The sequence below is a fragment of the Protopterus annectens genome, chromosome 7.part0 (assembly GCF_019279795.1).
Source record: "Protopterus annectens isolate FY-2018-M chromosome 7.part0, PAN1.0, whole genome shotgun sequence".
Classification (NCBI taxonomy): Eukaryota; Metazoa; Chordata; order Ceratodontiformes; family Protopteridae; genus Protopterus; species Protopterus annectens.
Window position 1 is genome coordinate 1,266,167,265 of NC_056739.1, and position 27,410 is coordinate 1,266,194,674.

The 27,410-nt window shown below is 40.8% G+C and overlaps 1 protein-coding gene across 1 annotated transcript in view; it reads right to left on the bottom strand.

The window, feature by feature from the left end:
* Positions 1 to 27,410, bottom strand: part of AAGAB (alpha and gamma adaptin binding protein) — a gene marked incomplete in the record, with an annotated part of 888,073 nt that overhangs the window by 562,473 nt on the left and 298,190 nt on the right. The window contains 1 exon segment of the mRNA XM_044077879.1: positions 4,310 to 4,406. Within this exon segment, the coding sequence (XP_043933814.1) occupies positions 4,310 to 4,406 (97 nt within the window).

Here is a 27,410-nt window from a genome sequence, read left to right on the forward strand (position 1 = left end):
GACACGTATTCCGAGATCTCCATGGTGTCTCTCATCATACAGTCCAGGGAGGTACATTTCAAGTCATTTACTCCCACAAGTCCAATGACAGTGCTATATGTGCACTTACAGTGCAAGGACTTGAGCTCCTGCATAATGTCGCAAATCCTGGTGCCTGACAGGTAACTGAATGTGACCGTATCCTCGCACAGCCTTGTCAGTGGCACACCGGTGTGTCTCACTATGTAATCTATAGTAAGGATACTGTATCATGCAGTGGTTTGCCTTATGGGCTTTTGACTTGAGACAATGTGATTCTAGATGTATGTTTCACTGATGATACCACAAGCGTTGCGAGTTTGTGAGGGTGCTGAGGGTACTTGTTTCTTGGTTTCATTTAAGATGCCTTTGTGGTGTGTGGGTTACTTTAAAGAGCCTCATCATATGTAGGTCTACGTGTTTGGCCTGAGCTGTCCGTTGTTGGTTTAGCACAATATTGTGTGCTACCAACACCCTGTTTGTCATTTGTAGTGGCTACATGTGAGAGATTTGACTCCATTAACATTATACAACTACATCTCTCATGCTCTGTGCAAGTTTTAGTAGCAGGTGGTAGTCAGTAAACATGAGATAATTGCTACATTGTCTCAGGATGCCCATTTCAATCAAGCTGGCTAAAGTAATGACTGCAAAGAGCAAATCCTTGTTTCCCCACATATTTTGGGTATATATTATCTTCTGGAAAGAGAGTTATTCATTCAGCTTGCAAGTATCCAAGTCTATGGTTTCCAATGTTTAAAATAGGTTGGGGGGTACGCCACCCACAACCCCCAATGTGGGGGGGGGGGGCTGTGGCCTCCACACACCCCCTTACTATATTACACTAACTCCAGGATCACACTACAGTGAGGAAAGTACAGTTGTGTACACTTACCATAAATGTAGATGTTTGAGTGTATTCACTGTTGCAGTCATTACATCACATGCAGGGGACAGAGGGGAAGGCTATTTCAAAGAAAAACATTTCCAAATGGATAGGCCATTGCATTCATTTCTGTTATAAGCACCATGGAAAACCTATCCAACAGGGGATCAGACCCACTCAACCAGGGTTGCATCTACCTCTACAGCCTTTCTCAGAGGCGTACCTACCAGGGACATCCTAGAAGCTGCTACCTGGAGTACTGTACATACTTTCACCAAGCATTACCATTTGCCAATTTTCTCTAAATTCAGAGCTGGCTTTGCCACTGTAGTTTTGCAGGGCCTTGTAGCTGGCCCTAATGGTATCTAAATTCCTCCTCCCCATCCTTAGCTTTGGGAATCTACCCAAATGTAATGACTGCAACAGTGAAACATGAAGAACATAGTACAGTTGTGTACACTTACCATAAATGTAGATGTTCGAGTGTATTCACTGTTGTAGTCCTGGTTACCCCTCCCTCCAGCCCCCTGACTTTTTTTGGCTATACCTCTTCTCTCCTTTTCAATGCTTATAAGCTTTTTGGTGTATTTGCTTTTTTTGTTTGAGGTATAACCTTGTATATTTATAGATTTAGTTGCTTCCCATTACAGGGGCACCTGACATCTGGGACAAGAAAAATTGATGTAATGACATCGGCTGCATGTTTTATAACCCTGAATACCTGACGTCACAGAAGAAGAGACAGCAACCGACGTAGGACCGAAGACTTTGTTAATCAACCCGACTTAGGGCTACTGCAAGCAGATAACCCAAATGGAATGACTGCAACAGTGAAACACAAAGAACATCAGGGTATATACCTTTCAACGAAATGAATTTCAGTCAAATGAGTTTTCAATGAAGTGAGCTTTTAGCGAATTGTGCTCAGGCAACTGATTTTCAGTGAAATGAGTTTTCAATGAAATGAGTTTCAGTGGTGTGTGTTTTCAGTGAAACAAAGTAGACCCATATATATCTATCTATATCTATCTATCTATATATATATATATATATATGCACATACACACACACACAGATAATATCGGTCCCATTCAGAAGATCGACTCAGTGGAGTCGTATGCTGGTCAGGCCGCTGGATATGTGAAAGACATGATTCACTGATCATCACCACCTTCTTTCGGCTGTTCCCATTAGGGGTCGCCACAGCAGATCACCTGTTTCCATTTCTTCCTGTCCTCTGCATCTTGCTCTGTCACACCAAACACCTACATGTCCTCTCTCACCACATCCATAAACCTCATCTTAGGCCTTCCTCTTTTCCTGTTACCTGGTAGCTTCATCCTTAGCATCTTTTTCCCAATATACTCAGCATCCCTCCTCAGCACATGTCCAAACCAACGTAATCGTGACTCTCTGGCTTTTTCTCCAAACCTTCCAACCTGGGCTGACCCTCTAATATACTTATTCCTAATCCTGTCCAGCCTCGTCACACCCAGTGCAAATCTTAACATCTTTAATTCTGCCACATCCAGCTCAAACTCCTGCCTTTTTGTCAATGCCACTGTCTCCAACCCATATAACATAGCTGGTCTCACTACCCTCTTGTAGACCTTCCCTTTCACTCTTACAGGTACTCGTCTGTCACAAATCACTCCTGACCCTCTTCTCCACCCACTCCATCCTGCCTGAACTCTCTTCTTCACCTCTCTTCCACACTCACCGTTACTCTGAACTACTGACCGCAAGTATTTAAACTCATCCACCTTCGCCACCTCTACTCCTTGCATCCTCACCATTCCTCTATCCTCCCTCTCATTCACACACATATATTCTGTCTTAGTCCTGCTTACCTTCATTCCTCTTCTCTCTAGAGCGTATCTCCATCTCTCCAGGGTCTCCTCCACCTGTTCCCTACTCTCACTACAGATCACAATGTCATCTGCAAACATCATAGTCCACGGGGACTCCTGTCTGATCTCGTCTGTCAACCTGTCCATCACCACTGCAAATAAGAAACGGCTCAGAGCTGATCCTTGATGTAACCCCACCTCCACCTTAAACGCATCCGTCACTCCCACCGCAGACCTTACTGCTGTCACACTACCCTCGTACATATCCTGTACGACTCTTACATACTTTTCTGGCACTCCTGACTTCCTCATACAATACCACAACTCCTCTCTAGGCACCCTGTCATATGCTTTCTCCAAGTCTACAAAAACACAATGCAACTCCTTCCGACATTCTCTGTACTTCATCAACACTGTCAGAGCAAAGATCACATCCTGTAGTACACTTTCCTGGCATGATACCATACTGCTGATCACTAATCATCACGTCCCTTCTTAACCTTGCGTCCACTACTCTTTCCCATAACTTCATGCTGTGACTGATCAATTTTATCCCTCTGTAGTTACTACAGCTCTGCACATCACCCTTATTCTTAAAAATCGGTACCAAAACACTTTCTCCATTCCTCAAACATCCTCTCACTTTCCAAGATTTCATTAAACAATCTGGTTAAAAACTCCACTGCCATTTCACCTAAACACCTCCATGCTTCCACAGGTATGTCATCATTTACTGATATGGAGGGAGATTTCACCTTACTCCCTTGTGCAAGGACCCTGGAGAAGGTAATATTATAGGCAGACACAGGATTTCATGAAAAAATGTCCATTTTAAACCTTTGTTTTGCTCAAAACACCAGTCCAACAAATGGCCTTCACAAAGCTGACAGGGACCCACCTCTTTTCCACATATATGACAGGCTTTGAAGACTGATGCACAAATATGCATAACTTGTTTCTCCATTTGGTTAACCCATGTCAAAATACACTGCACTTGTGTAAATGAATATTGATTAACGCGTAATCTTATAAGCATTTGCACAAAATCAGATATACGATAGGTACACTCTTTCCCAATAGTCAAGCATGAATAGTAATATAGTTAACAGGTTCCCTCCCCTTTTTTTTTTTTTTTTGTAAGAGAGCTTCTCTAGAATTTTGTCACTTCTATCTTAAACAGTGTTTATTCACTTTTGTGTACAAAATTTACAATTTGTACGAACTGCTTTAGCAAGTTTTTTTAGTTTTGGATGTACTATATTGCACATTCTAACACTGACTTCTATTGAGTAGGATATGACAAGTTTATACTGTTCCACTGTATAGATTTATTCTGGGGCTTTTTGTTCTGGGTCATAGATAGAAATGGTTCAATTCACTTAGCTGATTATCAATTAAGTAAATAAAATCTAAAAACAACCCCAATGTTCCAGTATTAAGTGAGAAACTTTTTGGATGGAACACCTCTAAATAGTAAAGACATTTCTTGCTGTTTCAATTATCATTTTCAAAGATAGTAATCCAAAACTTAACAGTAAATCCAAAGTGCTCTTACCATTTTCTGAAACTCTGCTGCAGACCAGAATCAGAACCTCAGGACTCCATTCTTCTGTTAATGGAAGCCATGGTGACACACGGTCTAGACCACATTTCTAAGTAGAAAATAAAAATCCTTGTATTTATAAGCACAAATTAAACTACCACATATAATGCAGAAGAGTGAGAAAACAAGTTTAAGTACATCCATGTGGTTATCACCATTAACAGCAGAGGTTTGACAGAAAAGTAATTTGGGCTATAAGACAGCTCTGTGGTTAATGTTACTACCTCACAGCTGCAAGACAGTACAATTGCACAAGTAAAACTTACCTTTACAGTAGAAAATGATCACTGATGAAGATGCCTTAGCTATATGGGTTAAAGCCTACTAAGGATGTAACAGCAGGCTTTTCAGGAAACCTTACATGTATCCAAAAAGTTAGTCAGCTTGAGCCACCTTCCGACAAGAATGTCCTAGTAGTTGTTAATGCATCTGCATCACTGCAGTTCTTCAATCGTCTGGATCTTCTTTTGGTTTCCCCAGTGGGATGTTAAACAGTTAGGCAAACCAATCTCCCTGGATATGCTTTACTACAAGTACCTCAGTCCTGCACAACAGACCACAAATGCAGTCTTGGCTGTCAGTGCTGCAAAAACTGATAATGAACAATGGAAAACAGTTCTTCAGATGATCTAAACACTATCTGTTTATCGCAAAACTTCCAGTAGCAGTCACAGCTCTCAACTTTCAAGAGAATTGTGGTGTATATAACACAGTTGGTGGCTGCAATTCTGGTGATGTGAGTTCAGACTTTCTTATCGTATCTCTGTTCAGCTGCTGCAGAAAAAACATAATTTAAAGGAGCCAATTGGAATTTCATGGCACCCTGCTGGCAAATATAGGACAGTTGAGAAAGTATAGCTCAGCAAGTAAACTTGCCATAACAAAAGATGTTACAGTAACTACTGCTGGAGTAGCTTTAGCTATATGGGTTATACCCTGCTAAGGATACAACAGTCAGCCAGCTTCCAAAATTTAAGGGCATCTCCTGGGAGTCCAGGGAGTTGACAGCTTGAATAGAGCTGGAGAAAAATCAGAGGTCTGGATGCTATATACTTCACAGCTTTCGTGTCAAATGAAACAGGAAGGTTAGAGCCATGAGAGAGGTCAATGCTAGATAACTAAAAAGATCAATGCCCCTACCCTAGCAACAAAAAACATACAAAAGTAAGGGGGCTGGAGGGAGTAGCTACTGCAACAGTGATCATTCAAGCATCTAGTGTTATGCTAAGTTTATTTACACAACTGTACTATGTTCATCACTTGATCACTGCTACTGTAGCCTTAGCTATATCAGTACAATACCACAGCTTATAAAGTTTGGGAGAAAGGATGAGGGTCCAGGAGCAAAGCATAGGATCATAGGAGGTTACTAGGCTAATGGCCCTGAGGCCCTTATAAGCCTAGCCAAGAGTTTAGCCCATGTTTAGATAAGTCATCACCTGATGCCCCTTGTCCAGCAGGGACACTGGTGGAATCCAAGGGGGTATATCTTCCATTTCCCATCTAGGTATCCAGGTTGCGCTTAAAAAGGGGTAAACAGGTACTGTGACATGGAGAGAGAGAGTCTATTCCATAGATGGGGGAGTCTCTGGGACACAAATCTGTCCCGCCAACAAGTCCTGTTGAAGTCACAGACCAGCCTGAGGCTGTGTGTGCAAGTTACTTGAGTGGAGCTTGACTTGCAGATATGCAGCAGTCCCATCCAAGTGGGGTCTGTGATCACCTTGTATGCCAGACAGAGATCACCTCTGAGGAGTGTGTATGAACCTAAATAGAGGGATAGGGCTTTTAGCTTATTTGTGTATGGTAGATGTTTGAGGCCCTGGATTCTCCCGGTGAGGAACCTCTGTGGTCTCTCCAGCTGCTGGATGTGCTTTGCGAGGTACGACTTGGAATGAAGCCAATTTTCAGCAGAGGCCCAGGGGGAAATGTTTTACAGATTGGGAATCCTACACAGCCTCAGATCTACAGGTACAGAAATTCCTGGCTTTCATAAATACAAACACCCTTGACCAAACAGTGAGTATGCCCACTAGAGAGAATGCTACACCCCCCCCCCATGTCTTGCCCTCCCTGGTAAAGTCCAAACTCCAAGCTGTTGCCTTCAAAATCAAAATCAACTCCACAATTCTGCTGAAACCAGTAACAGTTGAGAACTTTTCCAAGGCAAATTACCTGTTATTAAGTGACTGTCTGTCAAAATTCAATCCCCCTCCAAACCCCAAGAGCATACCAGCCTATGCTTAACTGCTCTCAGAAACTCTGTACAACCATGTTAATCACTGCACAGCAGCTGCTGTACCTACCAGTAGTAAGCCTAGAACTAGCCCAGAAACAAACCGCCCTGGTGGCATCCAAAATTAAACAAGATGTACAACAAAGAAAAATTATGGAAAAAATTAGGAAGGGTAATTCCCATAGGGATAATAAACTCTCTAATCAAAGTAAACAGGCAACTAAAAGGGCTAATTAGGTCTAGGAAAGCCAACCTTGAGGTTAAGATATCCTCCCAGGTGAAAGATGACAACACTTTCTACAGCTGTCAGAAACCTCAAAGGCAGCACACAGCAATGAAATGGTGGTTAATTGTGCCACATTCGCAGAGCCTGTTGATATATCAACCATGTTAGCAGACAAATTCAATTCCAACTTAAACCCCCTATCCCCCCCCCCCATAACACCCTCAAACATAACCCCTCCAAATATAACTAGGGCGCATGTACTAGCTGCACTGACTAAAGCCAAGAACACTGACTCAGTGGGCCCCGATAACATCCCAGGATGCTTCCTGAATGGTCTAAAATACAACTTATCGGGATCTTGGAGTCATTAACTATAGTTTTAAAACAGGCTTTGTGACGTAAATGGAGGACTGCAGCAGTCATCCCTTCATAAAGGCGGACATTCAGCTGATCCTGGAAACTATAGACCCATTAGTCTGACTAGTCTTATTTGCAAAGGATACAGGGAGTAAACACTGTGTCCTGTGCTGATCACTTCAAAGCCCTGTCTTTTTACTCGGTATCATACAGACTTCTGAGAGGTGATCTTTGCTGGCATACAAACATGTATACATACAATCCCTGGACCCTGTTTTGATGAATCTTTTGCACATCTGCAAAACAGCATCAGAACCACTACATTAAAAGACATTTTTTTTGCAACATAAATAGTATGTGTTGAAGAAAGACAGGTAGGTTTCTCTGAGAACTCCCATTCCCTGGAACAGACTTCCCATCCATGTGAAGCAGAGTTCCTCCCTATCCCTATTTAAGCACTGCTAGGACCAGTGGATTGGTAATCAGAAATCCACCCCTGCTCTGGCTCCCATGTCTCTGATGGACAGAGTCTGTCAGAAAATCACCTTCCCTGGGCTGCATGGCTAGGCTTTTAAGGACACTAGTAATTGTTAGCCTTGTATATACCAATGGACTTAGGAGCCTAATTAATCATTCTAGCAAGCACTTGTTTTTACATCAAGAGGTCAGTGGATTTTCCATCTACTGCACTGGAAGATGGCCTGGTCTGTTTAAGTTGGTGAAACACTTGAGAGAGATTTCTGCATGTATATATATATTGGCTGAAGAGCTTATTAAATCAGCTTACCTTGTTTTTAGTGCCTTTACAAATTCTCTACAATTGAGTTACTCTTGGCTTATTTATATAAAGTGAAGTACTTTTATTGAATAATCACACTAAGTTGTAAGTACACTGTTGTATATGTATCTAAGTTTGCTTGTGGTAGCATTTCACTCCTTTACTTTGCTTATGCAATGGGAGGACTGGGATTGTTCGTCTGGTTTGTGGTGTTTGCCTGGTCTATCTGAGTTGACAAACACAAAAGGGCTCCAAGTATTTTTTGTGCTTCTCTTGCATACTGTGACTGTACTTCAGCAGTTTAAAAAAATGTACCGTCTGGTGCTGCTTTAAGTAATTAGATGTGGGTAGTTTGTGTGGTCTTATTACACTTGGGCTCCAAACCAGCTATCTGCATTAAGAGGGTGTTTTTCTGCACCCTTGTGGCAGAAGTGTGCTGATCTACTGCAGTTAACTGTTTTACCGTATTAATTGGTGCTATTCTGACCGTTTTGCTTCCTGTCTGTGCCTGCTTCACTATCTGCACTTCTTTTGTGCTGTAATGTCGCTTAAAAAGCATAGACTATATCCACATTTGCTGAACCTAGGCTGCTTTTGATGCACTTGAACTCAAATCCAGCCATTTTACATCAAGAAGGGCTCCCCTGTAGTGTGGATACAGCCTTGTCTAAGCTAGGGATTTCTGGAGGAAGGATCATTGTGTGATTTTCTACTGGCAGACTAGTTTAAAACTGTTTAATTTTGCCTGTATATAAGCCTCGCTTTTGCATGGGTTTTGGATCAATTAACCGGAGATGCTCTGTGCCTGGCATCCTTTGCCAGAGGCCTAGAGAGTGTTTCTGCTTGAATCCAAACCATCCAAAGCTAAGAAAAAGAAATTAAGTTTATTCTGAGCTTTATCAGCATTTTTCAACTGCATTTAACTGCTTTACTGCATTAATTGGTGCCTTTTTTACTATTTTTTGTGCCTGTTTCATTATTTGCACTCATTCTGCATTGTAATATTGTTTACATAGCACAAACTAGATCCAGACTTGCTGAATATAGCCTGCTTTTATACACTTGAACACAAACCCAGCCATTTTACATTAAGAAGGGCTCCCCTGCACCCGTGTGGCAGAAGAGTGTGGATATAGTCCTGGTGTGAGCTAAGGATTGCTGGAGGAAGGATCATTGTGTGATTTCCTATTGGCAGACTAGTTTAAAACTGTTTAATTCTGCCTGTATATAAGCTTCGCATTTGAGTGTAGATGCGCATCGCACAACGGTGGTTAGCAGTGCCCTGTACAGTAGCAAACTCCTAGAAACAATTTTTTCCCTAGATGTTTGTCAGCTGGATCCTCCCAAGCTTCCCTGCTGTACTGTGATCAACTCAGCTGCACACTGCTGCACTGTGGGGAATTCAGCTGAGCACTGATAAGCATGACCACACTCCTTCACCCCTAATCCTCAAAATACTAAGCCCCCTTGTTTAGTTAGTTGAGTTAGTCCTAGAGCAAAAGCTAACCCAACTTGCCCACTCCTTAACTAGAACTTACGGTTTAACCTGCTACAATGGAAAGCCAGTTTTCCAACATTTCACCAGCTAGCCTGATTGCCATGGTCATCATAGGGTAATGTAGCAATTGTCTCACATATACTGACAAGCACTTGCTCCAAAAGCAAACAAATACAGTACAGGAGAGATGTAACTATTCCACGAAGTTGGAATCAATCCTCTCATGTAACAAACAAAACATCAAACATGTTGCGAGCACACACACCTCTCCTCTCACACAAGACAAGGTCAAGTCATACAGACCACCTACACAGACCTCCCAAGTGCAAACGGATCATACCATACTGGAATACGATAGCAACACACATACAAGTGTCTCAACAAACAAGTCCCCAAGGCAAAACATCTCAAAACCTAATGTCCTGGTCATAAGCAATTCCATAGTGAGATGCAAAGATCTCTCACTCACCAGTCTGGACAAAGAGAAAGTCACGGTTAACTGCCTGTCTGATGCTAGGATCAAACAAAAAAGAAAAAGAGCACAGTGACGTTCAACCTTTTATTAAAACGATAATCAGAAAAGCTTTTGGGTTTCCCTTCCTCAGTGCTTACAAACTAAAAACATTTCATTTAAGTACAAAATGTTAAAAGTCATATGGTACAGCCAACCAATAGAACAACACAACTAATCAACTTCAATTGATATCAATTAATAACACTTCTCCTATAAAATAACTGATATATGCACCCCCCCACACACACACACAAATACATTCAATAAGCATCTAAATAAAAACCTTCATCAATATTAATGCAATTTATGTTGTCTCTATTAAAACAGGTTTTAGACTAACCTGATTATTAATACCGGATATGTATCTGCATGCAGTCTAATTAGCCAAGACTATTGAGCATTTTCAAGGAAGTTGTCATCACCCCCCCTATTATTTTTATATATATTTTATCTATGCCAGAAATTAAACAAATGGTTACTGAAAAAACATATTTTGCATACAGAAATGAAAACAAATTTGAGACAAAGGTTATGTTTCTAAGATTTTAAGTTGAACAGAAGTAATGTTAGTATAATGACTAACAAGAAAGGCACATACCCATGTTGCAACTGCAGCTGTTGTGATGATGTGATTACAGATACCACATTTATTCACCCAAATAAAAAGGTATTTGAATTTAGCTGTTATGCAAACTGTAATACCACATTTATAGTTTATTTGGCTACATGTAATTAATGTCAGTCATTCTACGTAGGCAAAAGTACTAGGAAGTTAAAGGATCATGTAACAGAACACAAATCTGAGATTGGGAGAAATATACATACAAATGCACTAGCTAAGCACATAGCAGAAAACACTGACCATAAGTTTAAATTTAAGAGTTATTAAAACACTATATAAAAATAGGAGGGGGGGGGTGATATCAACAAAGTACAGTTGTGTACACTTACCATAAATGTAGATGTTCGAGTGTATTCACTGTTGCAGTCATCACACTTTGGTTATCTGCCTGCAGGTAGCCCTCAGTCGGCCCGAATACCAGAGTCTTGGGATTTCTGCATTGGATACTGTCGCCTCATCCATGACGTCAGGGGTATAAAATATGCAGCCGATGCTGTTAGATCAGTTTTTAGTTTTTCTTGTCCCAGATATCAGGAGCCCCCAACATAGGAAGCAATCAAATGGTGTGGAACATCTCCAGTAAAAAGTAAATAGCATTTCCATAAGATATGGCCAGAAAAGAGGATAGATAGAAAGTATAGAAAGACAGGGGACTGGAGGGAGGGTAACCAGGACTGCAACAGTGTATATACTCGAAGATCTACATTTATGGTAAGTGTACACAACTGTACTATGTTCTTCGTGTTTCACTGTTGCAGTCATCACATTTGGGTTGATTCCCAAAGCTGAGGAAGGGAGAAGGTAATCAAGAAGTAGCAGAGCTGGCTTAGCAGGCCTTGTAAGACTGCTGTGGCAAATCCAGTTCTGGATTTGGAAAAGATAGGTAAATGGTAATGCTTGGTGAAAGTTTGTACAGAACTCCAGGTTGCAGCTTCCAGAATGTCCCTGGTAGGGACTCCCCTGAGAAAAACTGTAGAGGTTGAGGTAGCCCTAGTGTAATGAGGCCTGATCCCCTGTGGGGAAGGTTTTCCATGGTGCTTGTAACAGAAATGGATGCAGTGTGCTATCCATTTGGAAATGGTTTGTTTGGAAATGGCCTTGCCCTCTGCCCCTGTAGCAAAGCTGACCAGCAGCTGGTCAGATTTTATGAAAGGTTTAGTCCTGACAAGGTAGAACCTGAGCTGTCTGTGCACATCCAAGGAGCGCAGGATACTTTCCCCTTTATTCTGAGGATTAGGAAAAAAGGTTGGCAAATGGATGGACTGATTTAAAGCCACACTGGATACCACCTTGGGCATAAAATATGGGTTAGTCCTCAGGGAAACCCTATCTGCACGGAAGACAATGAAGGGTTCCCACTGCCATAAGAGCCTGTAACTCAGACACTCTTCTTGCTGAAGTGATGGCTAGCAGTAAGGCTGTTTTCCAAGAGAGGAATTTTAACTCTGCTGCAGCAGCAGGCTCAAAAGGGGGAAGAATGAGCTTCTCTACTACAAAGAGAAGGTTGCAGGCAGGAGTGGAAGCTCTCCTTGGGGGGTCTTAAAGTGTTAGCTCCTCTCAGGAACCGTTTGATCAGAGGGTGAGAGAAGAGGGGTGGCTCAGTATTGTAATGAGCTGAGATGGCAGAGGCATGAATCTTTATTGATGAGGAGTGGTCTTCCTGGAGCAGCTCTGCTAGGTAATCTAGGATTTGAGGCAAGGAGGGCACTGCTGTGTCCTTCCCTTGAGACTCTACTCCAAGAACAGTATCTGTTCCACTTTTCTGAATAGGATTTCCTAGTACTGCACCTCCTGGCCTCAAGGATAACATCCAGCACCTGTTTGCTGAGGGTTGCTGGTGATGTATTCAGGGAATAAGCCAGGCTGACAGGTTCAGGGTTTGCAGCTGAGGATGCAAAATCTGCTCCTCCTGCTGGGACAGCAGAGAGGGGGTCTGCTGTAGGTGCCAGGGTGGCACTGCTGTCAGATTGCCAGTCTGGTGCAATAAGGACTGTCCTTGGCCTGTCCTGTTTGAGCTTGAGGAGTACCTTTGGAAGGAGGGGCAGAGGGGGAAAGGTATAGATTGAGAGGTTTTCCCATGTGAAGGATAGGACATCCACTTTCCAACCTTGGCTGTGGGGAATTCTGGTGCAAAAGTTGTTTAGTTGATGGTTTTGGGGGGACACAAAGAGGTCCACCTCTGGTGTCCCCACCTGTGTATTAGAAGTCTGAATGAGTTTGGTTCCAGTTTCCACTCGTGTGGGTCCATGTTCCAGTTTCCACTCGTGTGGGTCCATTAGATTTCTGCTTAAGTCATCTGCCAGTGAATTCTGATTGTCTGGCAGGAGTTGAGCTTGCAGGTGCACTTGGTTGCTTAAGGCTGTATTCCACAGTGTCATGGCTAACCTGAAGAGTGGGTAAGAGTGAGTTCCCCCTTGCTTGTTTATGTACCACATAACTGTGGTGTTGTCTGTCTTTAACAGGAGCTGTCCTGGCAGGATAAGGTATTTGAAGGCTGTCAGTGCATTCCGTACAGCTAGCATTTCTTTTTGATTGAGAAGCAGGTGAATTTGTCCTGGGCTCCATTTGAACAATGCATTTGCCTGCCATGTGAGCCCCCCATGCATAGTCTGATGCGTCTGTTGTCAGAGTTTGGACGGCAGGGGGTTGTGAGAAAGGGAGCCCCTTGTTGTGGTAGCAAGCCTCTGCCCACGCAAGGAATAATAGGAATCACTGCTTCCAGGCCTTGGGAATGTTGACACCAGAGACTTTAAGTACCACTGGAGTTTCCTCATATGCAGTCTTGCATATGGAATCAGTAGAATACATGAGGCCATAAACCCTAGGGCTTGCAGTATTTTTCTTGAATAGCTGGGTTTGGGTGGCCAGTAGTTTGAAATAAATTGTCAAATAAACCTGCTTTTCTGGAGTGAGAAATGCCATCTGGGAAGTTGTGTTCAAGTTTGCTCCCAGGAATACAATCTTTTGGCTGGATACCAGACGTGATTTCTTTTCGCTGATGGTATACCCCAGAGAAGTTAGGAGCCTCTTCACAAATGTCAGGTGCTGAAGTAGCAATTCCTGACTGTCCACCTGACTCAGGCAATCGTCCAAGTATGGGTAAATTTGAATATTAATTGTTTAATTGATTGATCAAATGGTATATGAAGTCATTTTCTTTACTGAATTAAATTTGTAATTGTTTAATTGATTGATCAAATGGTATATAATTGTTGTACCTTGATCAAGTAAACTGTGATCCTTGAAGGCGAACTGCCGAGGTACCAGATCGTTGAAGCAATAAAGAATATCTTACTGGTGAAGTACTGGCTGTTGTGGTGTGTATTCTGCAGATTCAATTCGTATTTTTTGCTACTTTAGCCGTACTTTCATCAGTATAGAGACTAGTTGCCATTGTATTCATGTCGCTTTGTAATAGAGGCTCTGAACAGAGCCGTTCAGCTGATATTATGTTATTTATGGATGTAATTACTGAGCGTGATAAAAAGTATTCCAGTATGGACCCTTGGAATGTTGGGGGCAACAATGTTGCTGATGGGCGTTTTGCTGAACTAACGAAATTAATGTCTAAGGAAATTGCCTTGTATTTTGATACTAGATTGCTGGAGAAGTATATAAGTTTGAACATTACTCCGCGTGGTCTACGTATAGATAAATTGCCAGCAGCACCGTTTACTGAGGATGAATCCGATTTATTTGACGAGTGGAAGCAAGTCTCTCTTTCCTGCACCATTGGTTGGCTAAGTATTTTGGCCAAACGCAATCAACGATCTCATGATAAAATTAAAAGTGAGATCATGTTACTACAACAGGGGCTGATGGCTGAGTCCAACTACGGAGCCCAAATGTTTGCCATTAATGAAAAAAATCAAACTTGAGACTGACATTGTGCAAAGGAAAAGAAACAAGCTTGTTCGTGATCTTAGGGATTACGAAACAAGTGTCTTGTTTAATTGGCAGCGTGAACCTACGCGTAATACATCAAGGGGCAGAAGCTGGAACAGCAATTCTAAACGGAGGGGGTTGTCAGCGTCTTCAGCGTCCTCTGCGGAAGGCAGTACGATCAAAAATGTTTCTTTCGCTAGAACTGCAGTTAATAATCGGGTTCCAGATAAGGAAACATCTAATGGAACTGCCAGTTCTACTTCAATGAATGTGGGTTTTCAAAGTGATGACTCCAATAAGGGAAGGAATGGAAGAAATGGAAGAAAGGGGCGAAACCGTTATAAATGAAGGTTTGTCCACAGTGACTTTTTATGCGCAGTCATTACAATGTGTCAATTTGTCTAGTTTAACTTTGAGCAATGATATGCTAAAGGTTTTATATAAGGGAAGTAAATTTGTTCCGACTTTCTTCCCTTCGCTAGCTGATGTTTATTTTGAAGTTAAATGCTTCATTAGGAAGTTATTGCTCAGGGTTTACTTTGCAAGAAGGGATGAACAAAAAGTGTTCACTTCTGTTTCTAACCAAGAGTATGAATCTTTAAGTGATTCTGAAATGGATGAGAGTTTATTAAATTTATCCATTTATAATTATGAATGTGATGAACTAAACACTAGTGTTGATATGTTAAATGTTGAAAATGTTAGCTTTTTTACTGGTTATGGTAAATTAGCGATGCCTGCATTTAAAAACATCAATAACACGTTTACACCGTATATTTCTGTGCCTGCCATTTCCACTTTTCAGAAAGTTCTTTTTAAAGAGATAGAAATATCCTTTAGGGATTTTTGTAAAGAAAAAAAGTGCTTTAATTTGAATAAAGAGGAATGGCTGGCATTAAAAGATTTAAAGAAGTTTAAAAATGATTACATTTTCAAATGTGCTGATAAGGGTGGACATTGGGTCATCATGGATAAACTAGATTATTATAACATGGTGAATAAATTGTTATTGAATTGTAAAGAATATAAGAAGCTGGAAAGTGATCCTATAGAGTCATATAATGAGGAGCTGTTATTTTTACTGGAAAAAGGTGAACGTTTAGGGTTTTTTACACAAGTTGATGTTAAGAAATTGTATATACGTAAACCAAATACACCTATCATATATGCATTGCCTAAGATCCACAAAAATTTAGCAGAGCCTCCCGGTAGGCCCATTATATCTGGGGTGGGCTCTTTTTTGGAAAATGTTAATCTCTTTTTGGATTTTCAACTAAAGGCATATCTGAATAAGGTAACAGCTCATATTTCAAACACACAGGAACTCATCAATAAGATTTCTGATTTTGTTTGGAGTCATGACTACTATTGGGTCACTATTGACGTCAAGTCCCTATATACTAATATTGATATTAAATGGGGACTTGAGTCTATATGTAACATGCTAGGTGAAGGACCTAGAACTAGCTTCTTGGTTAATTTATTGGAATTTTGCTTAACCCAGAGTTATTTTCTTTTTAATACTGAATATTTTTTACAAGTGAAAGGCACTGCAATGGGTGCAGCGTATGCACCATCTTATGCTATCATTTATATGGATTCTTTTGAGAAAAAGTTTATCTATTCTAGTGATTTCTTTAAGAACAATGTGGTTTTGTATTAAGCGTTTCATTGATGATTTAATTTTCATCTGTAGGGGAGATATGTCTGAATTTTTAGATTTTTTTGAGATGTTAAATAATAGTGAACATAATTTATCGTTTTCTTATGAGGCTAATAGAAGTGAAATTAATTTTCTTGATTTGACCTTGTTTGAAAAAGAAAATAAAATAGAATTCAGACCATTTAGAAAACAAACATCTGTAAATATGTTTTTGTATGCTACTAGCATGCATCCCTCACATTTATTAAATGCTTTACCACATGGGGAATTCAAAAGAATTCGAGATCATACTAGCATAAATGAGGAGGTAGCTAAGGAATTACATCAAGTCCTTTTGAGGTTATTGGAAAGAGGGTATGATTATGACCATTTATTAAGATGTCGTGATGGTATAATGGATAAGATCTTGGCAGTACCTAATATGTAGGGGTTAATGCTAAATATTCAGTTAATATGAAAGATAATGTAGAGAAATTGTTTTTTATTACTAAATTTACTGCTTTTTCCAAAACACTGACTTTATTGGTTAAAAAAATTCTGGTATTTAGTTAGTGAAGATGATACTATAGGTGAGCTATTTCCACATAATGTTATTTTTTCCTTTAAGAGAGGAAAAAACTTAAAGGAAATATTAAATAACAATTTGTTACATTATGATAGGCCCATTTCTGCCAAGGTAGGCACTTTTGCATGTGGTTCATGCAGTGTGTGTAATAGGGTTATTAATGTGACATCTATTAATAATAGATGTCATATTTCCAAGCATTTTTTCAATTGTAAGTCCACTAGTGTAGTGTATATTTTGGGTTGCTCTTGTACTGATATTTGGTACATAGGACAAACTAAAAGGATGGTTAGAATCAGGGTTTTGGAACATCTAAAGGATATAAGAAGTTCAAACTTATCCAGTCCAGTTGCTAAACATTTTATTGACACTCATGATGGTTGTGTTGATAGTCTAAAATTTAGTATATTAGGGAAACCTTTCATTTCAGGGGGAGATGATCTCATAAATAAACTATTAGAGTTGGAAACTAGAATGATATTGAAATTTAATACATTAAAACCTTATGGTTTGAATCAGGAATTGGGCATTTAAAAATATAAATGAAATAAAATATTTATATATATTTAAAAGAAATATTTAAAATACTTAAAAATGTCATATTTTATTAATTGATTTATTTTTATTTATTCATGTGTTTATTTATTTATTGATTAATTTTAATACATTTTTTTCACAGCTGAATTCATTATGAATATGCATATAAATATACATAACAATGTATTCGTTAATAGTTAAAAATTATCTATATGTGTAGAGGTCACTTTAATATGAAGTCATTTTCTTTATTGAATTAAATTTGTAATTGTTTAATTGATTGATCAAATGGTATATAATTGTTGTACCTTGATCAAGTAAACTGTGATCCTTGAAGGCGAACTGCCGAGGTACCAGATCGTTGAAGCAATAAAGAATATCTTACTGGTGAAGAACTGGCTGTTGTGGTGTGTATTCTGCAGATTCAATTCGTATTTTTTGCAAATTTGAATATTTCTCTGCTTGCAGTAAGCAATGGCTGGAGCCAGGCACTTTGTAAATACCATGGGCGCAGTAGATAAGCCAAAGGGAAGTGCAGAGAACTGAGAGTGCATAGAACCTGCCCTGAAACACAGATATTTCCTGCAAGATTCCCTTATGGGGATGTGCAAATAAGCTTTTAAGTCTAGGGTGACTAGCCAGGAGTCCTTGGGTAGCATAGGAAAGAGCTGCTGGAGTGTAAGCATTTTGAATTTTGGTACCACCAGGAAGATGTTTAAGGTTGACAGACCCAGAATAGGGTGCCAAGAGATCTCTTTCCTGGGCACCAGGAAAAGCCTGGAGTAGAAACCCTGTCCCCCTTTGCTCTGTTGGCACAGGCTGAATAGCCCTGATAAGGAGAAGAGAAAGTACTTGCTTTTGGCCATCTGTCCACTGGTTTGGAGGAAGGTTTGGCAATCTGCTTGGGGTTGGCAGAGAGAGGAAATAGAATCTTTATCCCTGAGATACAATGTTTAAGACCCCTCAGTCCTGGGTAATAAACTCCCAGTTTTTTGCATGCAGGGCGAGTTTTCCTCCTAGGGGTGCAAGTACTTGGGCATGGCTGGAAAGGGTTAAGGACAAGTCATTGCGAACTTTTTCCATAGGGGGTGGCTTACCACTCCCAGTTTTTGAGGAGGGAGCACTCCATTGTTTAGATCTGTGCATACCCTGAGACTGTAGTCTTTGTGGTCTGTTGCCCCTGGGTTTGGGCTGAGAAGGTCTGGAAGAGACTGGAAAGGACCATTTTTTTTTGAAGGCCAATGCCTGCTGAATCTAGGTGGCTGTACCTGTAAGAAACCATTAACAGTTTGCATGGATTTAGCTTTTTCCTCCATCTTTTTAAAAAGTTCTTCTGCTTTAGAGTCAAACAAACATTCCAAAGTTGTAGCACAAAACACAATTAGAACACAACGCTGCTCCGGCACAATAAAGGCTGTCCCTTTACCCACGAACCAAACTGCTGTTGCAATCACAAGGTAAAACGATATTCAAACGGATATTTTAAATATATTTAATGAAAATAAAAGACAGAAAAAAAGTAACTGATTAAGCGCTTTCATCTCCTTGAAGGAGACTTCTTCAGAATCCAGTTACTCTTACCAATTCATACATTTTATATCACAGTATTGATAGCCTATTGGCTAAAATTCAACAATTTCTTTAATTGAACAATCTATTCATTTATAACAAAATTAATTGGTAGCAAATTTAAAAGGGCTAGCTCCTAATTAAAAGTCAGTGCACGACTGTTTGGAACATTACATTCTGTAAAACTGTAATAAACAAAAATACAGGTTCAAAACACCATGAGTACAAATAATATGCACCCCCAAATGGCTCAACATTCCATATTACTTATCTTAAAACCATAAAGCAGCAATCAATATTAATTATAAATAATATTTCACTGTTATTACTGAAAATATTATGTGCATCTGTAAACATGTATATAAAAAAAGTCAAATGTGTACAATAAATATATATTTACAAAAATATATATATATATATAATATATATATAATAAAAAATATATAAAAATTATATATATGTGTACATAAATACATACATATACACACACACATATATATATATATATATATATATATATACCTACATATTTGCCTACATGTAATATTTTAAATATATTTAATATATTTAAAATTATAAAACGTATACAAGTGGATAAATACTAAAAATGAAAAAGAAAACTACACAATTGATCAATGAAAACCTCTTGCTGTTACTATATTTATAACTATAAATATTAAAGGTTAAAAAATTACATATTTCAAAATATTAAAATATTAAAATATGTGGTTAGTTATTAAAAGTGGAAATAATAAATAAGAAAATAAAAAGCTACACTATTATTCATTAAACTTCCCTGTGTCCGAATTCATTTAACATTTTACTTTTTTCGGGTCCATTGCCAATAGTTTTAATGCAGGAGTTTTGGATATATGATCACTTATTCCCTTGTAGTGGAAAGGGACTAAATGATCATATATCCATAACTCCTGCATTAAAACTATTGGCAATGGACCCGAAAAAAGTAAAATGTTGAATGAATTCTGACACACATGGAAGTTTAATGAATAATAGTGTAGCTTTTTATTTTCTTATTTATTATTTCCACTTTCAATAGCTAACAACATATTTTAATATTTTAATATTTTGAAATATGTAATTTTTTAACCTTTAATATTTAGTTATAAATATAGTAACAGCAAGAGGTTTTCATTGATCAATTGTATAGTTTTCTTTTTCATTTTTAGTATTTATCCACTTATATATGTTTTATAATTTTAAATATATTAAATATATTTAAAATATTACATGCAGGCAAATATTATGTAGGTATACATATATATATATATATATATATATACATATATATATATATATATATATATATATATATTTATCACGGGTTATTATATATATATATATATGTGTGTGTGTGTGTGTGTATGTGTATGTATTTATATACACATATATATATAATTTTTATATAGTTTTTATTAGATATATTATATATATATTTTTTGTAAATATATATTTATTGTACACATTTGACTTTTTTTATATACATGTTTACAGATACACAGAATATTTTCAGTAATAACAACAATGAAATATTATTTATAATTAATATTGATTGCTGCTTTATGGTTTTAAGATAAGTAATATGGAATGTTGAGCCATTTGGGGGTGCGTATTATTTGTATTCATGGTGTTTTGAACCTGTATTTTTGTTTATTTTTGTTTACTACAGTTTTACAGAATGTAATATTCCAAACAGTCGTGCACTGACTTTTAATTAGGAGCTAGCCCTTTTAAATTTGCTACCAATTAATTTTGTTATAAATGAATAGATTTTTCAATTAAAGAAATTGTTGAATTTTAGCCAATAGGCTATCAATACTGTGATATAAAATGTATGAATTGGTAAGAGTAACTGGATTCTGAATAAGTCTCTGTCAAGGAGACGAAAGCGCTTAATCAGTTACTTTTTTTCTGTCTTTTATTTTCATTAAATATATTTAAAATATCCATTTGAATATCGTTTTACCTTGTGATTGCAACAGCAGTTTGGTTCGTGGGTAAAGGGATAGCCTTTATTGTGCCAGAGCAGCATTTTGTTCTAATTGGTCAAACAAACATTCTTGGTTTAATGGAGCATCAAGTAATTTTGCCTTGACATGGTCTGGCAAGATTTCTTCCTTCAGCCAAGCATGCCTTCTCAGAACAGACCAGTGACAGCAGCCCTGCAAGATGCTTCTAAGGAATCAAAACCACACTGCAAAGGATGTTTACCAACTTGGTTTGCCGAATGCATCAAGTCTTGTTAAGTCCTTATTTTCTGCACAATCAAGAATCAACAGCATTTTTTGTTTAATTAGATCAATAATATGTTGCTCGTACTTCAACATGTGAACCTGGCAATTTAAAGCCCTGATGGCAACAGTTGCAGAGGTATATACCTTCTTACCCCATCTGAATAAAGCCCTAGAAATCCCTGTCCGAAGTGGTAGGGATTTTGGCTATAGAAGCCTTAATACCTTTAGGTCCCTGGGAAATGATCTCTGGATCCATAGTGGGATTTTTAAAGAGAAATTTGTGAGAGTCAGATACTCTTGTAGTATCTGTTAGGCTACAGGCCTATGCTGAGGCAAGCCTAAAAATCCCCCGAGTTTCTTTTTGGACTGTGGGTAGTCCTGGCATTCCCAGCGGAAATGCTCTCTTAGGGTATGCAAGGTTTCACTGAAAGAAAGGTCCTCTTGAGGGGCTGAGGGAAATGACTCCTCTGCATCTGAGTCCTGACAGGTAGATAAGGGCATGTCCTGGTAATCACAGGGGTCAGAGTCATCAGACTCATGGTCTCAAGAATTGGAAGGAAAATCAATTCTTTGTCTTTTAGAGGGAGAAGGCTGGCTTCCCCTAATTAAAGTAATAAGGTCTTCAGCCATTCTAAGCATTTCTTTCTGTGGCATGGGAGCTTGAGAATGTGTGTTGGTCGTCAGTTTCCTAGGCGTAGTGCAAACTCTGGGCCTGAGAAATTCAGTAGAATTATTCATTAACGAAGCAGTCGGTTTAATACGAACATCGGAAGTCCTGAATACACCCTCAGAAGCCGGTGCCTGCACAGCGGCTCCGGACCTATCCAAGGTAGAGACATCCGCTGGTTCCATAGTCAAAGAAGCATTTCCCGACATACTGGACTCCGAATGGGTCTCAGTAGATTCATAGGTTGGTACCAGGCTATCAGCCCTAGGGCCTATACAAGCCTAGCCATAACAATTCTCTGGCTATTTCTTCCCACACTATTTACTTCCCTGGACCCCTGTCTAGCAAGGCGACTGACGTGATTCCCGGGGTGAATTTCCTTTCTCCCATCCAATTATCACGGTTCCTTTTGAAGAGGACTAAAGAGGCACTCTGCTTGACATGTATGGGCAATCTATTCCAGAGTCTGGGGAGTCTCTGGGTCAGGTACCTATTCCTCCAGCATGTTTTGTTTATTGTGATGACAAGGTTTAGATCCCTGGAGCGTGTGGTTCTGAGGGATTGGGATTTCTTTAAGTGTAGCATTGTCCTACAGCTCTGGGTTTGACATGGCCTTGTATGTTAAGCAGAGATCGCCTTTGAGTAAATGATTTGCCACAGAGTATAGCTCGAGTTTTTTAAGGCGGTCAGCGTAGGGCATCTGCTTTAGGCCTGTGATTCTTTTACTGAGGTATTTTTGCAGCCTTTCCAGTTGTTGCAGATGTCTTGAGAGGTACATACCAAATGGGGCATTGTATTCTATAATGGGTCTAATGAGGGGATGAGTACAGTGGGACAATGACTACCTTTTTTCTGGATGAAAATCCCTTAGTGATGAGGTGTGCCACATTTTCCTGACTGTTGTGGCGATGTGGTTATTGAAGGCGAGACCACTGTCCACTTGTGTCCCTAAATCTCTTATCACACTTTCGGTGTTTGGTGTACTGCCACATATATGGCAATTCAAGGATACATGTTTTTTTCCCAAAGGGGATAACTATACATTTCTTGGCATTGAGCTTGAGCCCATGGCTCTGGCACCAAGCATCTGTTTCTGTAAGGCCCTTTTGTAGAGTATCCACATCATTTGGGGATTCAATAATGGCTGCCAGTTTGCAGTCATCTGCAAACTTTGTTAGCCAGAGTCCCTTAGTGTTGGCCTGTACTTCAGAGAAGTAGATGCCAAACAAGAGCGGTCCCAGGACTGAACCCTGAGGTACTCCACTTGTCTGGAGCTGGATTTAGAGTCAGCTACTTTTACAGTGTAGCCAGTTAGCAACCCATTGGGTGATGTAGGGATTAATGCCCAGCTTAGTAAGTTTACCTATGATTCCAGAGTGGGGGATGGTGTCAAAGGCCTTCGCAAGGTCTAGATAGGCTGTGTGGACCACCTTACCCTTGTCCACGGCTCTGGAGACTGATTCGAATAAGTCAATCAGGTTCAGGAGACAAGACTGGCCCTTCACGAACCCAAACTAGAGGCCTGCGAATCTGTATAAGCGCGTAACAGGTGCTGCGAAAGCACCTCACTGAGTACCGGTGGACTGGCGACTAGCTTAATGGAAGCATCGTCGGCAGTTTTGGACCTATGTGGTCTGTCTCAGTCTTTATCTTTGCATTTTTTCGGAAGGTCGATAGTCGGATGACTTACAGATGTCATTTCAGAATACGGAAAATGAGAGCGAAAGAAATTGGAGACAAAAATAGCCCGACGACTAATTGTTCGGGCATTGAACAAGGCACAAAACCGACAGCGAGAGACATAATGGTCTGGTCCTAAACAGATGACGCATTTGCTTTCCACAGGCAAGACAATTGTTAACTTTTTGTGACATCAGTTAGAGCAAGAAAAAAGGATCCCAAACGGGGTACTTGGCTTTAGAAGACTTCAGGTTTGAAACTCAAAAAACAAGAAGTTATGTACTCACCATAACGTTCAATGTATGTAGTCCATCTTGCCTCACATTCTCACCCGTGGGTTCGGAGCCGAATATCGGCTCCGACTCAGCCGATTTTTACTAGCCCAAAGTCTCTCATTGGCTGGGCTAAGAGGGTATCCCATGGTGCACTGCTCCCTATCCCCAGATCTAGTTTGCTGCGAAACCATGTATACACTTCATACACACCTCACATTCATATAAAACAGTCACTAAAGAAGGGACTCAGCAGGTGACAACCTATACTCCAAATCTTATGCTCCAAATCCAACAGGCAGGGGGAAGGTGGGAGGGTAAGTAAGAATGTGAGGCGAGATGGACTACATACATCGAACGTTATGGTGAGTACATAACTTCTTGATGTTATGTAGTCCTATCTCGCCTACATTCTTACCCATGGGACAGCGTCCCTAGCACCTACATCCTGGGTGGCTCATAGGAAAATACTCCTGAGAACTGTAGAACCAAAGGAAGATCTGCCCCTGGAAACCACGTCCGATTTGTAATGAGAAACAAAGGTGTGGGGAGAAGCCCAAGTAGCTGCAGCACATATATCATCCATTGACAATCTAGCTTGAAAAGCTGTGTAAGTGGAAACAGCCCGCGTGGAATGTGCCTTGACTGGAAATGGCAAATTTTTATCTCCTACCCGATAGATGAAAGAGATGCAACTGGCTATCCATCTAGACAGTGTAACCTTGGATATCGGAGAATCCAATCGGTTTTCTGAAAAGGATACAAAGAGTTGGTTAGACTTATGAATATCTTTTGTCCGGTGTACACAGAAGCGTAACTGCCTATGCACATCCAATTGCTGAAATCTAAATTCTGCCTTATTAGAGAAGTGGGGAAAAAACACTGGCAGGTCAATGGACTGATTAATGTTAGACACAGAAGCCACTTTAGGAAGAAAAGATGGGTTTGGTCTAAGAAAGACCCTATCTTTGTGAAAGATTAAATATGGGGGCTTGATGGAGAGGGCTTGAATTTCCGAGACCCTCCGAGCTGAAGTGATTGCTACTAAAAATGCTGTTTTCCATGTTAAGAATTTTAACTCACAGGTAGCTGCAGGTTCAAAAGGTGGCAGTGCGAGTGCTTGGAGAACAAAATTGAGATCCCAGGGCATGACGGGTTCGGACACTGGGGGACGAAGTAACAGGGTACTTTCAGGAATACTTTGCATAGTCTGTGGGCCATAAGACTAGGTTCATTCGCTATGTGGAAATTAGATATAGCCGCCAGTTGAACTTTGATGGTGGCTGATGCGGATCCCTGACAGAAAAGCATTGACAAGAATTCCAGAACTGAATCTATCTGGGCTGTATAAGGATCGATACCTCTAGAATGAGCCCAGATGGAAAACCTTTTCCATTTGCTAGAATAAATCTTCCTAGTGGATGGCTTATTGGAAGACGATAGAATATGGACCACATCTGGTGGAAAATTGTGACGTCTGACTAGCGATGGAAGTGGAGTAGCCAGCCAGTCAACCGGAGAGTCCTCAGAGAGGGGTGGAACTGTCCCGACGTGTGTGTCAGTAAATCTGGAAGAGGGTCCAGAATCCAAGGAGTGTCCACAACATATGATTAAAGAAAGGGAAACCATACTTGCCGAGGCCAATGTGGGGCAATCAGAATCATTCTGCTTCCCAAGGATTGAGCTTTCTGAATCACCCTTGAGAGAAGGGGAAACGGAGGGAAAGCATAAAGCAGACCGGAGGGCCAATCGTGAACCAGAGTGTCCCTGGGTGACTCCCCCTGTGGGGGGGATCAGCTAAGTAGTTGCTGCATTTCGCATTGAGAGGGCTGGCAAACAGGTCACAGCAAGGTTGACCCCACCTGCTGAAGATTCGCTCTGCAACCAGGCAATTCAGGGACCACTCGTAAGGCATAAGTATTGCTCTGCTTAGCCTATACGCTATTACGTTGGACTTCCTCGGAATGTGCGTCGCCACCAGAAACTGTTGGGAAGCTATTGCCCAATTCCACACTCGCATGGCCTCTCTGCATAGGGGGTATGATCATGTACCCCCCTTGCTTGTTGAGCTACCACACTACTGACATGTTGTCTGAGTGTATCGCAATAGTCCCTAGAGGAAGACCTTCCTGAAGTGCCTGCAACGCAAGAAGCACTGCTCTCATCTCTAGGACATTATCTCGTGTTCTTGCCACGTGCCTTGGACTGTCCTGCCGAGACAATGCCCCCCCCCAATCTGGGAGGCGCCCGTGGTCACTGTGGCAACATGGACGGGAGGAACTAAGGGCTTTCCCCCATTCAAATTGTTGGTGTATAACCACCAACGGAGGTCCTGCTTGCACCGGTCTGTGATCAAGATGGGATGAGATAGTGGAAGCCTTTGTAAAGACCACTGGACAAAGAGGAGCCAATTAAGAAGTCTCATATGTTATCTCACTAGAGGGACTAGCATGATAGTCACCGCCATGGTCCCTTGGAGTTGTAGAACCACTCTTGCCTGTGCTTGTCCGAGTGGCATCAGTATATGAATTTGTCGTTGCATCACCATGATCCTTTCTTGTGGTAGGAATGCTCGCATTTGAATGGTGTCCAGCTCTGTTCCTATAAAGGTGACACGCTGTGAGGGCAATAAGGCAGATTTTTCCCAGTTTATCGTTATGCCCAAATGATGACAGACTGATGATAGCGTCCTTCGTTTGAACTAGTTGATGCCTGGTGGGGGCGGTAAGGAGCCAGTCCAGGTACGGAAACACCTGGAATCCTTGACGTCTCAAGTGAGCCGTCACCACTGCCATACATTTGGTGAACACCCTGGGGCTGTGGTGAGACCAAAGGGCAGGGCTGGAAACTGGAAGTGACTGGCTCCCAGCCGGAAGCATAGAGGACTCCTGGATGCTTTGTCCATTTTGATATGGTAATAGGCATCCTTGAGATCGATGGAGCACATCCAAACTTTCTCTCCCAACAATGGGAGGGATTGACTGCAGAGTGACCATCCAGAACTTGGACTTGTGTACGTAATTGTTGAGTTGACTGAGATCTAGTATGGGTCTCAGGTCCCCTGTTCTTTTCGGCACCAAAAAGAATCTTGAGTAAGTCCCTAATCCGATTTGGTCTGAGGGGACTAGTTGGATGGCTCCTTTTTCCAGCAGATGAGACACGTCTGAGGCTGCTTGATCCCTTTGACTGGGTGAAGCGTCTTGGATTTTTCTTACTGGCGGGGGTATTGAAGAGAATGGAATGAGGTAATCTCCGGAAACTATCCTTGGTACCCTTTGGTCCTGGGTGATGCTCTCCCCAAGCTTCCGGGTATAAGGAAATTCGACCCTCGATTGGCTCCGGATAAGCACAGTCGGGCACACCCTCAGAAATGAGAGTATGGACAGCAGCGAAAGGAGTCGCGGTCTCCCAAATTGCGGGGGCCCCCTCTGTCTCTTGGGCGACGTCTCCCTGAGTAACCCCCCCCCTGCCTCTGGAGGGGGGTTCACCTTGTGCGGCAGGAAAAAACCTCTGTGATTTCTTAAACCACATCCCCCCCCCCCTGCTGGGCCTTGGGATAAGGCCTAGAAGGAAGAGAAAAACGGACCCCGACGGCAGACAGGGTCTTTCCGTCTTGCTCGCACTTGGTGAGCGTGTCTTTCACTTTGGTCCCAAACAAGGAGGGACCTTCAAATGGGGCGTCAGTGAAGGAAGACTTGAAGGCCTCCACGAAGTGACACAGGCATAGCCAGG